The sequence below is a fragment of the Capra hircus genome, chromosome 1, assembly GCF_001704415.2.
Source record: "Capra hircus breed San Clemente chromosome 1, ASM170441v1, whole genome shotgun sequence".
Classification (NCBI taxonomy): Eukaryota; Metazoa; Chordata; class Mammalia; order Artiodactyla; family Bovidae; genus Capra; species Capra hircus.
The window spans coordinates 148,313,534-148,332,896 of NC_030808.1; the positions used below are offsets into that span (position 1 = coordinate 148,313,534).

The 19,363-nt window shown below is 47.0% G+C and overlaps 1 protein-coding gene across 1 annotated transcript; it reads left to right on the top strand.

The window, feature by feature from the left end:
- CBR3 (carbonyl reductase 3) lies at nt 9,381-18,014 on the top strand. Its single transcript, XM_018052701.1, has 3 exons — nt 9,381-9,854; nt 11,676-11,783; nt 17,526-18,014. The coding sequence occupies exons 1-3, from the start codon at nt 9,566-9,568 to the stop codon at nt 17,960-17,962; spliced, it is 834 nt and encodes a 277-aa protein (XP_017908190.1). The 5' UTR covers nt 9,381-9,565; the 3' UTR covers nt 17,963-18,014.

Here is a 19,363-nt window from a genome sequence, read left to right on the forward strand (position 1 = left end):
GCTGCGATTCATGGGGTCGCAAAGAGTCAGACACAACTGAGAGACTGAACTGAACTGAACCATAAAACTGCTAGGACAAAACACAGGAAAAACCTCCTTAAAATGGGTCTTGACAATGATTTTTTTGGATTTGAAACCTAAAGCACAAAGCAACAACAACCAAGAAAAGAAAAAAAAAACAAGTGGACTTGTTTCAAACTGAAAACTTTTGCACAGCAAAATAAACCATCAACAAAATAAAAGGAAAACCTACTAAATAGAAAAAAAGATTTGGAAATCATGTAGCTTATAAGGGATTAATATCCAAAAATATATAAAGAATTCATACAACTCAATAGCAAAAAACAATTCAAGTTTTAAATGGTTAAAGGATCTGAATGGGCCTTTTTTTTTTTAAGACATACAAATAACCAACAGGTTCATGGGAGGTGCTCAACAACACAAATTACCAGGAAACTACAACTCAAAATCATGAAATATTGCCCCTCACCTGTTAGGATGACTATTATCAAAAAAACCCCAAGAGATAGCAAAAGCGAGAGAGGCTGTGGAGAAGAGGGAACTCATACCCTATTGGTACATCTATGGAAAAAAGTATAAAGTTTCCTTTAAATTAAAAATAGCTCTACCATATGATTCAGCAACTCTACTTCTTGGTATTCATCCAAAGGAAATGAAAACACAATCTCAAATAGATATGTGCACTCCCATGTTCATAGCAGCACTGTGTATAATAGCAAAGGTGTGGAAACCACCTAGTGAAGTCGCTCAGTCGTGTTCGACTCTTTGCGACCCCATGGACTGTAGCCTATCAGGCTCTTCCATCCATGGGATTTTCCAGGCAAGAGTGCTGGAGTGGATTGCCATTTCCTTCTCCAGGAGACCTTCCCGACCCAGGAATCGAAGCCAGGTCTCCCGCATTGCAGGCAGACGCTTTACCATGGGAGCTATCAGGGAAGCCCAGCGGAAACAACCTAAGTGTCCACTAATAGATGAGCGGATAAAGATGTGGTACATATATTATGGAAGACCATTCAGCCACCAAAACAGAAGGAAATCCTGTGATTTGTGACAACATGGATGAACTTGAGGGAGCTAGGCTAAGTGAAATAAATCACAAGGAGAAACAAAAATACTATAGGATCTCACATGTGGGATCTAAAACTACAGACTCAGAATAGACACAGAAGGTTGTCAGATGGTTGGGGAGAAAGGTGAAGAGGGTCCAAAAGGTACATGGTTCCAGTTAAAAGGTAACTAAGTCATGGAATGTATAGCATTGATGACTAGAGTCAACATTGTGCTATACATCTGAAAGTTGCTAGGAGAGTACATCTTAAAAGTTCTCATCAAAAGAAAAATTTTGTAGCTATTTAAAGTGATAAGCTGTTAACCATATTTCGTGTGGTGATCATTTTCAATATACATATATAAAATCTTGCAGGAAACCTTAAACTTACACTATATCTCCATTATATCTCAATACAACTGGGAAAAAATCATGACCCTCCAAAATTGTTTAATAGGAATATGACAGGAATGGACCTGCTGGTGGCTCTGACATTGGTACCAGTCAAGACAGAAATGTAGTGGAGAAATAATTAAACTGGTAATTCGAAGACTTGCTTCCAGTTCAGACAGAGACAAGCAGTGTGAACATTCAGGGGCCTTAATTTCCTCATGTGCAAAAAACTGGTTTGGGCCAGATGATTTCTAGATCCTAGCAAGTATTCTACTTCAAGAAAGAAATATAATGAACACATCCATGTTCACTGCAGGGTTATTCACAAAAACCAAGAGCTGGAATCAACCTAAGTATCCACTGACAGTTAAATAGATAAAGAAAGTGTTGTCTCTACATACTGTGGAATATTATTCAGCCTAAGGAAATCCTATCATACAGTAAAACCTGGGTGATCCTTGAGGGCATTAGGTTAAATGAAATAAGCCAGTCATACAAAGAAATACTTAGATTCCACTTTGTGAAGTATCTAAAGTGGTCAAATTCATAAAAACCAAGTAGAATGTGGTTACCAGAGTCTGGAGAGAAAGGAAATAGAAAGTTGTTGGTTAAGGGGTATAGAATTCTTCCAGTTACGCACCTTGAAAAATTGCTAGAATCTGTTCCGCAGTAATCTTTTCCACAGTAATTGGCATATAGTTAACACTGCTGTACTGGACATTTAAATGGTGAAGATGGTATATTTTATGCTGTGTGTTCCTCACCACCATAAAGAAGAATAGGCATCCCACACATGCTTGCCCTGCCTTCTCTCTGCTGGTCAAGCCCTGCAGGGACCTGGGATGGCTCAGCACTCAGACACCCAGCACAGGGGAGAGGAGGGTGAGGTTGCAGCAAAGTCCAGGAGCATTACCTGTGTTACCCAGCCCAAGTATGTATGCCCGAAACACAGAGACACAAAACAGCACCAAAACATCAGAGTCTGGAGCCAAGAAAGGATTACTGCAGGGCCATGCAAGGAGATGGGTGCCTTACATTCTAATATCTCTGAACTTCCTGAAAGGCTTCAGCAAAGGCCTTTTATGGGAAAGTTGAGGGAGGGGCCTGATTGCAAACTTCTTGGATCTTTGTCCTTGAGATCAGGTAAGGGTCAGGTCACAATGTACCTGTAAACCTCCACCAAAACAAATGTCATTCTCTGTCCTGACAAGAAGGGGCAAGGCCTCAAAGCTCAACCTTTGCCCTCCCGGGTATAGGCCTGGCTAAAAGGAGGGGGTCCCTGGCCCAGTACCCAGTCTGGGTCTTCCTACTAGTGCTCAGGCCCAGCTAGGAGGCAGATCTCAGATGGCAGTGCTCTCAGAATGGGTTCCCAGACCCTGCACAGCCGTCATCACAGAGGGGACAGGTGCCCTCAGCCGTTCACTGAAACTGGAAAAAATCAATTGTACAAGATCAATAGGAACAAACACATGTTGCAGCAAATACCAGTCAGGTTGGTTCCTGCTCACAACTGCCTTTCCTAGAGAATAGCCCCAACCACAGAGGTGGACCTGAAGTAATGATGTGCAAAGTCCTTGCAACTTAACCCTGACCTCTGGCCTCCTGGGGTTTTGAAACTGAGCTAAGCTGTGCCAGGTTTTGAAACTGAATGGAGAGACTGAAACTGTTTGAAGCTGTCACCTTCTTGGCCATGGCATTTACTCCAGTTGTGAGGTCTCCACAACTGTGACCCCCGGAGACGGCCCCCCATCATGAGGTCACAGATGTGGAGATGGGGGAGAGGTTCTCCACTTCTTCAAGGTCTGTGCCCAGCCAGTGAGCTCTGTAGGACACAGCCCTAAGGGTGTCCCCACTGGCCCTGAGGTCAGGGGGCCTGGAGAGCCCCGGGGAGAGGGTCCAGACCTACCTCTGTCCTGATAAGAAAGGACCAGGTCCCACCACACAACCGTCACCCTCTGAAGTCCCGGTCCTGGCTAAAAGGAGGCAGAGCTCCGTGGGCAGCTCCCTCAGGGCCAGGTTCCCAATCCTGCCCAGCCATCATCTCTGAGGGAGCCAAGAGCCCAGGACCCAACTGGCCCTCAGGCTCCTTAGGCCAAGCCCTGCAAACTGCATCCTATGAGTCCTGCTGCTGCCATTACATCACAAAGGGGCAATGAGGAAGAGGTTCAAGGTCTGGGCCCGGCCAGAGAGTGGCCTTGGCAAGGGCTCTGGAACCCTGCAGGAAACAGCCCCTAGCCTGTTCCCCGGGCCCCCCAGCTCGCGCACTGGCCAAAAGCCAGTGGTGGGGCCTGGAGAAAAGACCAGGATTCCCCTCTTACCTCACTCTCCACCTGAGGACCACCGCTGGGGAAACCACAGACTGTTGGCTGAAGGCACGCTAAAGGTGCTTCCTTTACGGTTACTCGCTTGGAGCGAGCGGCCCACTGTGGCAGCCAACCAATGGCTGAGCAGGCCCACTAACGGTCACCCATTGACGGTTGCTCACTTGGGGGAGGGGCCCACTGTGGCAGCCAACCAATGGCTGAGCAGGCCCACTAACGGTCACCCATTGACTGTTGCTCACTTGGGGGAGGGGCCCACTGTGGCAGCCAACCAATGGCTGAGCAGGCCCACTAACGGTCACCCATTGACCTATGCTTGTTGGGGGAGGGGGTCCACTGTGGGGCCACCAACGGCTGAGGAGGCCCACTAACTGTCGCCCACTGACGGTTGCTCTCTTGGGGGGAGGGGCCCACTGTGGCAGCCAACCAATGGGGAGCGACTATTAAGGGTCTCCGGGTCACCTCACCTGGTAACAGGTTTGGGGGCTTAATGGCGTGCAACTATGGCCACATCTCAGGGCTGCCTATGGTCCGCCACGCTGTATTGCAGAACCTGCAGTACAGGTTGCTTGAAGTAGCAATTCATTCTTGCTTCTAGAAAGAACATGGGCCCCGTTCCTGCCCGGGGTTGGCTTTCAGCAAGCCAGATACTCTGAGCATTACAGGGTCAATAGCACTTCCTCTAAGGAAGGATGAGAGACTGGGTTTCCTGTCTCCATCTCTGCCTATGAGATCATCTGCCTCCAGTAAAGAAATGTGGTTGAGACATGACTGCCTGGTTCCAATCTTGTCATACAGGAGGAGTGTAAGATGACCATCTGTCTCCCCTGGTAGAGAGTATAATAACCGCAGACATTCAGTGTCCCCACTTGCCATGACTGCTCTAAGCACTTTTGTAGTATTAACTCATGTCATCCTGACCACAGTTATAAGAGGAAAGCACCATAATTATTCCCATTTTACAAAGGAGCAAACTGAGGCATGGAGACATTGAGAGCCTACCCCCAAGGAGCTGCTAAGGAGCTGAACTGGGAGCAGCTCCGTGCAGGCTCCCCCTGCCTGTTGACTCCAGTTCACATGTCTGGGACCTAACAGGTGCTCGCATATTCACTGGAGGATGCGGATGAATGAATGCTGTAGACAGTCCGTGCCCAGGTGACGACACACCTTGTGAAGGACAAGAACCCTGAACAGATCATGTTGCTGGCATATCATGTCACTTTGGTTTGAACCCTAATGATTTAGGAAATACAGAAGAACCCACCAAGCAAGAGCAAAGTCAGTTTAAATGGAATCACAATTATACATAAAAAAACCCAGAACCTATAACTTCTGACCAGGTGTGCAGGGTGGTTTAGATGGTGGGAATTTGGATCCGGCACAATAGCCTACACATCACTTTTGCTCAGATCCGCCAACCAGGTCATGAGTCAGAGGGTGTCCTGCAGCTTTTTCCCTTTAATTCATTTCTCCTCCACCCTTAGAAAGGTATCCAAGTGTTTTTTTTTTTTTTTTCAAAACCAGGATTTTTCTTAAGATTTGTTCACAATTCAAATCCTTAACTAGGTGTAAGTGAAGGGTGTTTCACTCCATCCAGAAGATAAGGGAAGAATCGTCCATTTTAAGTGTATATTTTCTGAATGCTGCTGTAATAAATTACCGCACATTTAATGTTTTAAAGCAACACAAATTAATCAACTTACAATTTTGGAGGTTGGTAGCCCTAAAAATCAACATGTCAACAGAGCTGTGTTCTGTCTGAAGCCTCTAGAGGAGAACCCACCTCCTTGCTTCCTACAAGTTCTGGAGGTTACCTGCGTCCCTGGGTCTTCACCATCTTCAAAGCCAGCAATGCAATCATCGTCAAATCAGTCTTCCTCCAGGCCTCTCCTGGCTTTCATCTCACATCTCCTTGTGCCTCTGACCTGCCTGCCTGCCTCTCATAAGGAGATTTGGGATTACATTGGGCCCACCAAGAAAGTTCAGGGATATCATCTCATCTCAAGATCCTCAATTTAATCACGTTTGCAAAGTCCCTTTTTCCATACAAAGGGACATCCACAGGTTCTGTGATTAGGACCTGATGTCTAGGAAGGGGGAGGGGACAATCACCTGTGCCATTTCCAAACTCTGTCTCCTCTTTTCTCTCAAAATCTTCAGCTCTTTTTTGAAGATTGTGTCACTTTTAACCAATTAAAATTCCTATTATGTAACCCAGTGATTCCTAAAGTTTGCTACACATTGGAATCAGCTTTTGAAACTGCCAGTGCTTGGGTTACACCCAAACGCAATTAAATCACAATGTCTGGGGAAAGAGCCAGACATCAGAATTTTTTTTTTAAATAAGATCCCCAAGGAATTCTAACATGAAAAACTGGAAATGACTGCTATAAGTAACGTGTGTGCATGTGTGCATTTGTGCATGCATGCTCAGTAGTGTCTGACTCTTTGTGACTCCATGAACTGTAGCCCACCAGGCTCCTCTCTCCATGGAATTTTCCAGGCTGAACACAGGAGTGGCATGCCATTTCTTATTCCAGGGGATCTTCCTGACCCAGGGATCGAACCCCCTCATCTTATGTCTCCTGCACCGCCAGGCAGCTTCCTTACCACTGCACCACCTGGGAAGCCCCCTACTATGAGCAACAAACTCTCCCCAAACCACCCCAGACTCCCTTTCATTGACCTGCTACATAATTTGAGGCCTAGTGCGAAATGAAGATGTGGGAACCCTTGTTTCTTTAAAAGAAAAAAAAAAAGTCTTAGGACAGAAACAGCCAAAGGCACAGACCTTGAGGCCAGCACATTATTCAGTGTTTTCTTCCCTCCACACTTGTCCTCCTTTCTGAGGAACTCAGTAGACATGTGACGGTTCCATCCAGTATCTGGCTTCCCAGTTCCTTGACTTCTAAACACCAACACAAGTGCCCCTGCCCTCTTCACCTGGTTCATCTGTACAACCCCTGAGATCTCAGTCTCAAAGCATCCCACGCTGACCCCCAGGACGCAGCTTGGCTCCAGTCTACAAGCTTGCCTCCAGGGAGGTCCTGTCCTCAGAGGCCTCTGTTCCGTCAGCCCTACTGTTCTTCACTTACTATGAGTCTCCAAACCTCTGGTGTCCTCTCCTCTCTCCTCAGAGGCCATAGCCCTACACTACACCCCTTGCCTTGCAAACATCTCTCGCTGTGTTATGTGAGCCTGGTGAAACACCAGCTATCCAGCTTTGCAGCTGCACGAGTGGGTGGACGGTGCCAGGAGGAAATTGACATTTATGACCACAGGTCTCAAATGGGCCCCCAACTCTGCTCATCAATGCTGCCTAATTCCCTAATAAATTTACTTTCCTGTTCTGCAAGATGGCTACACTTTCCTCAAGTCTCCCCAAAGAATCCTTCTTGTTAATGATCTCAAATCATTCATCCCTAAAAGGGAAAATAGTGCCCCCAGGAGAGCCACCCAACATCCTACCACTAGACCCACACGCACAGCCTGCCCTGTCACAGGAGGTGTCCTGATTCCAAGGCCAGGCCCCCGTCTGAGCCCTAGGACCCATCTGCACTCACCTTCCCACACATTTTGTTCTTGAATTATTCGCTTTGTCTCCGTCACCTATTTTTACCTCTTTTTGAAATAATTCCTATTGCATAAAAATGTTTTCCTCTCTCTCTCTCCTAGCTTTAAAAAACTCCTTTAAAAGAATTCAAGTCATACAAAACATATTCTCCATCTACAACAGAATTAAGAAATCAGTAACAGCAAGGTATCTGGAAAATCCCCAAGCAGCTGGAAGCTTAAAAAAATACTTCTAAATACCCTTGGTCAAAGAATATATCAAAAAGTAAATTAGAAGTTACCTATTTTATTTTTATTTTTTTGGCTGCACAGCACAGTTTATGGAATCTTAGTTCCCCAACCAGGGATTGAACCTGGGCCCTTGGTAGTGAAAGCACAGAGTCCTAACCACTGGACTGCCAGGAAATTCTAGAATTATTTTAAACTGGTTGAAAGTGAAGGCACAATGTATCAGTGTTTATGGGATGGCACTAACATAGTATTAAAAGGGAAATTAATAACCCTTAATGTCTATATTAGAAAAGAAGAAAGATTTCAAATCCATGATCTCAGCTTCCATAGTTAAGACTCAAAAAACAAAACAAACGAAAAGAAGCACAACACAAACCAACTAGGAAAATGAGCCAATAAAACCCCAAATGAGAAGAGAAGAAATAAACGTTAGAAAAGAAATATAACAAGAAAAAATGGAGAAAAATATCAATGAAATCAAAAGCTTCTTCCTGAAGTAAATGAACAGTTCTAACCAGACAGATCAGGAAAAAAAAAATGAAAGACAGAAATTGCCAATATCAGGAGTGAGAGAAGTGGCATTGCTATGGATATTACAAGGATTAATACAGGCATATTATCAATGACTTCATGACAGTATCAATAACATAGATAAAATATACAAATATTTTGGAAAACGTGAATTAAGCTCTCAAGAAGAAGTAGAAAACCTAAATAGCCTTACATTTTGAAAAGAGAGATCCAAATAATCTTTAGGGGAAAAAAGAAAATAATTGCTGAGCCACAGCAGGTGCCCACCTTCCTGACCTCACTTGTTGATTTGATGAAGAAAGTGCTGTCAAGGTGACAGGCTTGGGTAGCTCAGCCAAGCTGTGCTTGAGAAAAGCTCAGTCATGAAATCACTGCTCTCCATAAATCTGAAAGTCACCAATTGAATGCACTCAGATCACACTAAAAAGAGTGGGTTGAAGAGTCCTAATTACTTGTCCACACTGTGACACACCTTTAGAGATTCATTTTCAGTTAAATTTTGTGGGCACAGAGATTTCACTGGGAGAAATTATATATATACATATATATACAAATGTATATCCTAATTGTTGTTTAGCTGCTAAGCCTTTTTCGACTCTTTGAGAGTCCACGGGACTGTAGCCCGCCGGGCTCCTTTGTCCACGGGATTTCCCAGCAAGAATATTGGAGTGGGTTGCCATTTCCTTCTCCAGGGGAGACACTTAGCACCCACAGGAGTTATGCAAGATGAATAAAAACATTCCGGCAAGACGCTCGGCACACAGTGGGAGTTTCATAAACACTCTCGCCCACTTGGGGGCGCACTGGGATCCCACAGAGCTGGGTACCCGGCCCACACCTGGAAATCTGTTCTTGGGACCTTTTTTCTCTCATTCCCTCTTTTGAGTTTCTCTGAAGCAAGGAATGGGATCGAGGTCTTGAGAAGCAGGTACCGTGTCGAAATCATTTCACTGTATTCAAGAAAAAAGCAAGTATCCTCATTTTGCAGAAGATGACAGGCGCATGCCCAAGAAAATTGTCAACACTTGTTTTTCTCCTTTGGGGTTTCTCCTGCGATAGTTTCTTCATTCAGACTGCGGTAAATCTTCAGACCCTTTCGACTCACCACTGTCTGGTTTATGTTTTAGGGGAAGCCTCTCTCCACCCCCGTAGACCACCGCTTGGCTCAGTTGTGGCTCAGAGGCGGGATCAACAGTGGGCGCCTCGCGGGGAGGGGGCGGACCCGGGAATGGGGCGTTACAAAACATTCAAGAACAGACCGCCCCTCCTAGGAGGGGAGGGATCGAGGACCGGAGGCTCTTTCTCTACAAGTCACAGCGCTGGAGCCTAGAACCCAGTTCTTCCTGGCTTCTCAGACTGTGGACCGGCCTCCGCAGCGCGCGCCGCCGGTGGCCCACGGCCCGGATCGCTCTCCACCCAAGGGCCCCGCGCTCCCTGCACACCGGCCATGTCGTCCTACACCCGCGTGGCGCTGGTCACCGGGGCCAACAAGGGCATCGGCTTTGCCATCGCACGCGACCTGTGCCGGGAGTTCCCGGGGGACGTGGTGCTCACGGCGCGGGACGAGGCGCGGGGTCGGGCGGCCGTGCAGCAGCTGCAGGCGGAGGGCCTGAGCCCTCGTTTCCACCAGTTGGACATCGACGACCTGCAGAGCATCCGCGCCCTGCGCGACTTCCTGCGCAAGGAGTACGGGGGGCTCAACGTGCTGGTCAACAACGCGGGCATTGCCTTCAACAGTAGGTGAAGGGGTGGGTGGGAGGTCTCCGGCTCTCCGAGGGCGCCCCGCGACGAAATGCACGCGCCCCTGCCCCCACACATCCACTGGAGTGATCGGAAAGGGAGCGCCCGCCCCTCGGGATGCGCTCGGCTCTCGCCTCCCACGGCTGGTGCTCGCTTCCCACGGAGTCGCGGGAGCGGTTCGTTTCGCTCGAGAGCAGCCGCGGTGCCGGGCACAGCGTGCCAAGCGTGCCCCGCCTGCCCGCCGGCCTGTGCGGGCCTGTGCGCCACAGTGCGCCACCCGGGACCCTCCCAGAACCGTCAGCTGCTGAGTTTTGCAAGAGTCGGTCTCCGGGGAGGGGACCACGCCCTGCTAAGCTCATCAGCTTTCTAATGCCAGAAACATTTGCTCTGCGAAGGGTCTCCAAGCTCTCTTTGGGCTTTCGCTTTCCCTCAAAGAGCGCATTCATAGACACCAGGAGGCATCTGCTCGGGACAGGAAGTGAGTCTCGGAGACACGGATTAGCGCGCATATGCACGCTAGTGGACTTGGGTCTCTAACGCAGGGCTTTGATAGGCTCTGGCAAAAAGGAAGCGAGTGTGGTTCCCACCCCCAGGGAAGCTCCGCTTGTTATCAAACATAGAAGGTTTGTTCTGGGTTTTTCTTTTTTTAAGGGTGGTTTTAAGCAGCATCCTTCTTTGGAGAGGGGCAGGGAGATGGAAATTACTTGCTCCATGACTCGAATAAGAAAGTTATTGATCTGCCTTGTGCTGCGGGTAGAAAATAAAAGGCTGGCCTCACTTACAACCTAATGGGAAAGAGAAATCTAAGAGGCCGAGCGGAGGAAAAGGAAGCATTGTGAAGCCTAAGTCTTCATCTCCCTCGGCTTTGGGCGTTGGGCCGCCCGGGGCACCCGTTGGGGCAACTCAGGCTGCCGGGCTTTCTGCGCGCTCAGGCGGGGAGTTGGCGGACACCCCCTCGGAGCGCACAGCTGAGGGATGGGTGGACAACACATGGGGGGTACACTGACCTCATCTGGCAATCCTCGCCCCTCAGAGTTTTGACCCTCGACCAGCAGTACCTGCGACTCTGGGAACTGCGGGAATCGCAGAATTGCCAGCCTCAGCCCCACACCTGCTGAACTGTAATCTGCATTTTAGCAGAATCGCCAGGTGCTTCCTCCTATGCCCTTTCAAGATGGGTTTGGCCACTGCTGCTCCAAGTGTGGCTCACAAGCCCGTAGTTGAAGCGTCACCTGGAAACTGAATTAGAAATGCAAATTATGAAGCCCCACCCCGGAACTCCTTAATCCCAAACTCTGGGGGCAGGTCCCAGAAAGCTGTGTTCTAACAGGCCCTGCGGATGCTTCAGATAGAGGCTGGACGTCTGAGAACCATCAGCCTCCTGCTTTTAATTTATGTAAACATCTTTGGCTGGGCTGAGTCTCCGTTGTTGTGCCGGCTTTTCTCTAGTTGTGGCGTGCAGGCTTCTCATTGCAGTGGCTTCTCTCGTCGCAGAGCAAGGGCTTTAGGGTGCTCGGGCTTCAGTAGTTGTAGCATGGGGGCTCAGTAGTTGCGGCTCCAGGGCCCTAGGGCACAGGCTCAATGGTTTTGGCCCTCTGGCTTAGCTGCTCTGCAGCACGTGGGATCTTCCCGGATCAGGGATGGAACACATGTCCCCTGCATTGGCAGGCAGATTCTTTACCACTGAGGCACCAGGGGAGCCCTTGAAATTGTTTTACAGTTACCTTGCTTTGCTTTTAATCAGAGATAAGATCCACTTTGTCTTGAGAATTTCAGGGGGGAAATGTGTGACTTTGTTTCCGTCTCTTTTTGAAAAGCTGATGATCCAACACCATTTGACATTCAAGCTGAGATGACGCTGAAGACAAACTTCTTTGCCACGAGAAACGTCTGCACCGAATTACTGCCGATAGTCAAACCTCATGGTGAGTCCAGCTTTGCTGACCGTCAGGTTGTCTCCCTCAGCAAGGAGTGAGCCACAGGGACCTGTCCCCCAGGAGTCTTCCGGGCAGCTACTTCTCCGTAGGGGAAAAAAATAGAAAGCTGCATTATCTTCTCACAGTACCTGGCTTCTCATCTGAACATTTCAGCTTTATTGAAGGACAGGTACTTTGCTGTTCAGTCGCCAAGTTGTGTCCGACTCTTCGAGACTCCATGGACTGCAGACTGCTAGGCTTCCGTGTCCCTCACCATCTCCCGGAGTTTGACCAAGTTCATGCCCACTGAATCAGTAATGCCATCCAACCATCTCATCCCACACCAAATTTATGGAAGACTTATTTCACTTTTCTCCCTAACTTGTGTGTTGGTAGGCATGAATTCCCTTAGCTGTGTATAGATACGTGCATGTTTAGATACCCGATTCATTGAGGAGACAGGGACGACAGAGGATTAGATGGTTGGATGGCATCACTGGCACAATGGACTTGAGTTTGAGTAAGCTCTGGGAGTTGGTGATGAACAGGGAAGCCTGGCGTCCTGCAGCCCATGGGGTCACAAAGAGTCAGACACAACTGAGCAACTGAACTGAAGGAAGAAGAGGGGATCTAAATGTACCAGTTTGCAAATGGCTACCCAGTTGTCTCATCACCATTTATTAAAGGCTCAACTCCCATCTCCTGCAAAACAACAATAAAAGATAAGTATGATACACAGCAATCTTGGGTCCCAAGTCATTAACTCAACCCTAGAAGGAGAAGGTGTTGCAACTCTCATAAGGCATCTTGCCTTTGAGCAACCTCAGTGAGTCCTTCTCAACTCCCCAAGGTGACCAGTCCTCACCCAGCTCACCTGGGGCTTGGGGAAAGGGCCTGTTCTTGCATGATTATGAATTTGTCCGTATTCTTTTCTTCTTGTACCAACCTTTGCCAAGCTGATTCAGAACATCCAGAGGAAACTTTTCTTTATTAGGAAATATCTTACCCACACCTTCACGTATTCACTAAATAACATTTATTACTATTTCCACAAGCATGTATTGAGCACCTGCCATAACCTAGGCATTACTCTGGTGCCGGGGTTACAGTGGTGAACATTGTGGGCACAGACAGTCCTATTCATGGAGCACGGAGTCCAGTCGGGGGGACTCACTGACAAAGAACACTAACTGTAAATTACAATTGTGCTGTGACTTGGGGACAGAAGGCTGGCTTCCCTGAGGACTTTCTTTCCAAGAAATCAATCATGTTTCTTAGGAAAAGAAGAGCTCTGTAGTTTTTTTCTTGGAAATGTGCTTTTCTTAACTGAACATTTTGAATAAAGATGATCTCCGGTGCAGATATTTAAATCTAAAAAGATACATGGTAAGAGGTCCACCCGCCTGCCCATCTCCAGCTTCCACAAGTAATTCTCTTTACTGGTTTCTTTAGTGGGATGGGCTCATAGAAAGCTCACAGGTAAGAGTTGCAGGCACCAGTTGAAGGAAGCTTTGGGGCCGGAGGCATGGAGTTGGTGAGTGCCCAGGGCCAGGGGGATGGAGTTTTTATACTTTTATTGATTGATCGATCGATTTTTGGCTGCGCTGGCTGTTGCTTGGGCTTTTCTGTAGTCACATTGAGGAGAGGCTATTCTTCATTGCGGTGTGCAGCCTTCTCCTTGCAGTGACGTCTCTTGTTGTGGATTCTAGGGCAAGAGCTTCAACAGTTGTTGTTCCTGGGCTCTGGAGCACAGGCTCAGTATTTGTGGCAATGCGCTTTGTTGTTCCAAGGCACGTGGGATCTGCCCAGACCAGGGATCGAACCGGTGTCTCCTGCATTGGCAGGCAGATTCTATGTCACTGAGCCAGCAGGGAAAGCCTGGGGATGACGTGTTTAAAGGCAAATCTAGGGAATTCCCTGGTGGTCCAGTGGCTAAGACTGCTCTCACTGCCAAGGGCCAGGATTCAATCTCTGGTGGGGAACCAAGATCCCACAGCTGTGGGACATGGCCAAAAATAAAATTAAATAAACGCAAGCATTTGTTTATTTTCTAAGTAAAATTAAATGTATATAAATTTTTGCCCCCCCCTTTAAAACAAAAAGACATTATGTTTGCCACCTGGCTTTCTTCACTTACTGTATCTGGGACTCATTCTGGGTCAGGACAGAAAGCTTTTTTAATCTTTTTTATAGCTGTGTAGTACTTCACTGTAGTTGTGCCTTTTACCAAGTATCAGGAAGTCTTCTCCCTACGGACTTTAGAATCAGAATCTGAAAGCTGCAAGGTATTGACGAACATTTATGTTCCTACACCTTCAGTTTATAGAAAAGGTTATTGAGGCCCAGAAAAGTGAATACAGTCAGGCAGTTATAGAACTAGAAACAGTATCCCCATTTCCTGATTTCAATCAAACCAGGACAATTAGTTCTAGTGAGGAATGATCACAGTATGTCAAACAACTGTGAACAAGCCATTTTGAAAGATAAAAGGAAGCTTCAGGGAGGGTGGGGCCCAGGGATCAACCCAACGCTGGCCAATCACGGTCTTCAACCAGTTTTCTGTAACAGTAATCACCAAAGCAGGAATCTTCAGTTTGTAACACATTGAGAATAATTGTGACTTTTTGACAAACCTCCTTTTTACCTTGAGGGCAAAACGCTGACCATCATAGCCCCTTGGTTTATAGGGAATCACTTTCTCCCCATTCAAAAGTGATTTAAAAGCCACTCTTTTATTAGCTTTATAATATCACTTTAAAGAAAGTTATCCAGCTCGCTTGTTGGTTCAAGATTGAGTGAATAGGTTAAGCAACTGTAGCGGCACCTCAGTTCAGTTCAGTTGCTCAGTCGTGTCCAACTCTTTGCGACTCCATGGACTGCAGCACGCCAGGCTTCCCTGTCCATCAGTAACTCCCAAAGCTTGCTCAAACTCACGTCCATTGAGTTGGTGATGCCATCTAACTATCTCATCCTCTGTCATCCCCTTCTCCTCCCAGCCTTCAGTCTTTCCCAGCAGCAGGGTCTTTTCAAATGCGTCAGTTCTTCGCATCAAGTGGCCAAAGTACTGGAGTTTCAGCTTCAGCATCAGTCCTCCCAATGACTATTCAGGACTTTTTATTTTTATTACTTTTAAATTTCCTTCTGGATGGACCGGTTTGATCTTGCAGTCCAAGGGACTCTCAAGACATTGCTGGCAATGTCTCTGCTTTTTAATATGTTGAGCCACTAGGGGAAGCTAGGTGCCCACTCTTTCCAGGATGCTATAGGGTTGTTTGCAAACAAGTGGCTCCACCTGACCCTCAGCAAAGGGTGGTGGTGATGCGGGTGTGTCTTAGTCCTTCTCAGGGCTGATTGGACCAACTTAGCCGCTGCCACTGTCACCCCTTGGCCCCTCCCCCAGAGGTGTGCCTTGAGATCAAAGAAGATGCCTCTTCCTCTTAGAAGGTTATTTCCACCAAAGGCATAGAGTAGCTCCTGTAATTTTTTCCTTTTCTTTCCTGCTTTCCTGTTTGAATTTAATTCCTTGTAGCAGCCAAGCATTTGAGAACAAAGCTGCTTAACAAGTAATAAAGAATGTAACTTCAGCAAAGCAGAATTCCTGATCAAAATATTGAGACGACTATATATAATCATTAAAATAAAAAAAGAATCTTGCCAATCCAATCTGGGGGAAATACTATAAAACCATGGCTTAGAGGCTTCAAGCTCACCGTCAACTGCTCTAGACTAAAACAGACTAAAAAGGACAACTAAATGCAATCGGTGATTCCACATTGGACCCTGGATGAAAAAAAAAAAAAAACTTGTAGAGGAAGATTATTGAGACAATCCAAGAGCCTTGAATATGGACTATACTTTAGATAATAGTGTTGTGCCCTGATAAATAGCTTGAGTATGATCACCTTTGTGGTTATGGAAGGGAGCGTCCTTGCTTATGTATACTAAAGTGTTTAAGGTGAAGCCTTACGCTACCTCTGGAGAAGGGAAAGGCTACCCACTCCAGTATTCTGGTCTGGAGAGTTCCATGGACTCTATAGTCCATGGAGTCACAAAGAGTCAGACACGAATGAGTGACTTGCATTTTATGCAGGGTGAAGTGAAGTGTAGTCGCTCAGTCGTGTCCGACTCTTTGCAACCCCATGGACTGTAGCCTACCACGCTCCTCCGTTCATGGGATTTTCCAGGCAAGAATACTGGAGTGGGTTGCCATTTCCTTCTCCAGGGGATCTTCCTGACCCAGGGATCGAACCTGGGTCTATCTGCACTGCAGGCAGACGCTTTACCATCTGAGCCACCAGGGAAACCCCTACTTTATGCTGCTGCTGCTGTTTATGCTACCTGTTTACAGTTGAGAGAAAGAGTGAAAGCGAACGTGGCAAAATGCTTGACAGTTGGTGAACTCAGCTGCAGGTTACATGGAAGTGAAATGGCTCAGTCATGTCTGACTTTTTGCGACCACATGGACTGTAGCATACCAGGCTCCTCCATCTATGGGATTTTCCAGGCAAGAGTATTGGAGTGGGTTGCCATTTCCTCCTCCAGGGGATCTCCCCAACCCAGGGATTGAACCCAGGTCTCCGGCATTGTAGGCAGACGCTTTACCATCTGAGCCACCAGGGAAGCCTACAGGTTATATGAGGTTTACTAAACTATTCTTGCAACTTCTGTGTAGGCTGCAAAGGTTTTCAAAGTTAAAAGTTTGGAAAGAAATAGGTATTACAAGAGAGAGAGAGAAAAGGAAGGAAGGAATAAAGAAAAAGAAAAGAAAACATTGAAGAGTCTTAGGTACTTGGGATGACATGGGATGCTCCGGTATAAGGCCAGAGTGAGGGCCTTATATGGGGCTAGGCCTGCAAGGACACCCCAACAAGCTCACAGCCCACCCCACAAATGTGTACTCTGGTGAATGCCACTTACAAAGTGAAATAAAATCCAGTTATTCTGTTGGATGCAGTGAACATGGATTCAGGATAACATGGGAGAAATGAACTCCCCAAATCTGGTATTTCTTGATGTTGGACAAAATGTGTAAAGTCACACATTTACTGGTTTGGGGATTTCCACCAATGCTTCAGATTGCTTTCTAGTTTTTGGCCTATTTTATTTTATGGGCAGAACTATCTCTTTAGTAGCTGTGAATCGTTGCTAATATGAAGATGAACTCATTAAACTATATTTAATTATTTGTTAACTACGGGCTAAAAAAATAGTGATGAAAATCAAATCTGGGTTGGAGACACAACCCTTTCCACATGTGAGAGTATCCATCATTAAGGACAGACAAGGGTCATCGGCAAGGGATGGCTTGACTCTGACTTTTGCACTCAGGTACGCAGAGGTGGCCCCTTGGCCCTAGGAAATAATCTAAAGGTGAGGGCGCTGTCTCCAGGAAAGCAAGTTCACAAACATCTGGAGTGTGTGTGTGTGTGTTTCCAAACTGCCTGGTGATCCTACTGCAGACCTGCCTCCTGTTCACCTAATGGAAAATCACTGTTCTTTAGCACATGTTATCAATGGAATTATGTTCTCATTATGTTCTTTTGGGGGGAACAAAGCACAAAAAGTTAAAATCCACAGGTGCCTTCTTGCATCTTTTTCAAATGCCTTTTGGAGCTTTGGTAATGACCGGTAGAATCATTTCTTAAATCAGAAATTAAGCCTGCCCCATGACTGAATTGCATGTTTGTCAGCAGTCAACCAGTGATGGTGTATTTGTGACACACTTCCGTATTTTTCGTTATCCTGTTTCAGGCAGAGTGGTGAACGTCAGTAGTTCACAGGGTTCCCAAGCCCTTGAAAACTGCAGCGAAGATCTGCAGGAGAAGTTCCGGTGCGAGACGCTCACAGAGGAAGACCTGGTGGACCTCATGAAGAAGTTTGTGGAGGATACAAAAAACGAGGTGCATGAGAGGGAGGGCTGGCCCAACTCGGCTTATGGGGTGTCCAAACTGGGGGTCACAGTCTTATCGAGAATCCTGGCCCGGCGCCTAGAGGAGAAGAGGAAAGCCGATAGGATTCTGCTGAACGCGTGCTGCCCCGGGTGGGTGAAGACGGACTTGGGGGGCGCTCATGCCTCCAGGACGGTGGAGGAGGGGGCTGAGACTCCTGTCTACCTGGCCCTCCTGCCGCCAGATGCCACAGAGCCCCATGGTCAGCTAGTCCGCGACAAAGTTGTCCAAAACTGGTGAATGTCTGCTGCGGCCCTCGAGGCTTAATAAATGTCTGGGGAGTGAATGAAGGCGTTGTGGCATGGTAGTTTGATTCTGTTTCTGTCCTTGGGGAGCCTCTATGACAGTCTCCTTGTGAGAAAGTATCTGGTTCTGGAAGGGAGCTGAGCAATTTTGTTCTGCCCAAACTCTAGCCCTGACAGGGAGACAAACCTAGTCCAGTCCAGTTCAGTCCAGTTCAGTTTAGTTGCTCAGTCACGTCCGACCCTTTGCGAGCCCATGGACTGCAGCACACCAGGCTTCCTTGTCCATCAGCAACTCCTGACCTTGCTCAAACTCATGTCCGTTGAGTCAGTGATGCCATCCAACCATCTCATCCTTTGTCAACCCCTCTCCTTCTGCCTTCAATCTTTCCCAGCATCAGGGTCTTTTCAAATGAGTCAGTTCTTCGTATCAGGTGGCCAAAGTATTGGAATTTCAACTTCAGCATCAGTCCTTTAAATGAATATACAGGACTGATTTCCTTGAGGATTGACTGGTTGGATCTCTTTGCAATCCAAGGGACTCTCAAAAGTCTTCTCCAACACCACAGTTCAAAAGAATCAATTCTTCGGTGCTCAGCTTTCTTTATAGTCCAAATCTCACACCCATACATGACTACTACAAAAACCATAGCCTTGACTAGACGGACCTTTGTTGGCAAAGTAATGTCTCTGCTTTTCAATATGCTATCTAGGTTGGTCATAACTTTCCTTCCAAGGAGTAAGCGTCTTTTAATTTCATGGCTGCAATCACCATCTGCAGTGATTTTGGAGCCCCAAAAGATAAAGTTTGCCACTGTTTCCACGGTTTCCCCATCTATTTCCCATGAAGTGATGGGACCAGATGCCATGATCTTTGTTTTCTGAATGTTGAGCTTTAAGCCAACTTTTTCACTCTCCTCTTTCACTTCCATCAAGAGGCTCTTTAGTTCCTCTTCACTTTCTGCCATAAGGGTGGTGTCATCTGCATATCTGAGGTTATTGATATTTCTCCCAGCAATATTGATTCCAGCTTGTGCTTCATCCAGCCCAGCGTTTCTCATGATGTGCTCTGTATATAAGTTAAATAAGCAGCGTGACAATATACAGCCTTGACGTACAACCTAGCCCAGTGGTCGCCAAATATTAGAGGGCAGCAGAGCCACCTAGAGAGTGATGAAGCACTGCCCAGCATCGGGGCCCAAGGGCGTGCATTTCTAACAAGTTCCCAGGGGCTGCAGGCATGGGGATGGCACTGAGGGAACCACCAGTCTCCCGACGGCCCCAGGGCTACAGAGCGGGTCCTATCTGTGTTCAGCTGTCCCTTGCTATTTCTTTCTTTTTTTTCAGGCTCTTTTCTTTCTTTCTTTCTTTTTTAAATGTATTTGGCTGCCCCAGGTCT

Bases quoted from the DNA above. Each gene is read 5' to 3' on its own strand.
- CBR3 (XM_018052701.1), top strand. From the start codon at position 9,566: ATGTCGTCCTACACCCGCGTGGCGCTGGTCACCGGGGCCAACAAGGGC. The intron at 9,855-11,675 runs GTAGGTGAAGGG...CTTTTTGAAAAG, and splicing joins CGCGGGCATTGCCTTCAACA to CTGATGATCCAACACCATTT. The intron at 11,784-17,525 runs GTGAGTCCAGCT...ATCCTGTTTCAG, and splicing joins GCCGATAGTCAAACCTCATG to GCAGAGTGGTGAACGTCAGT.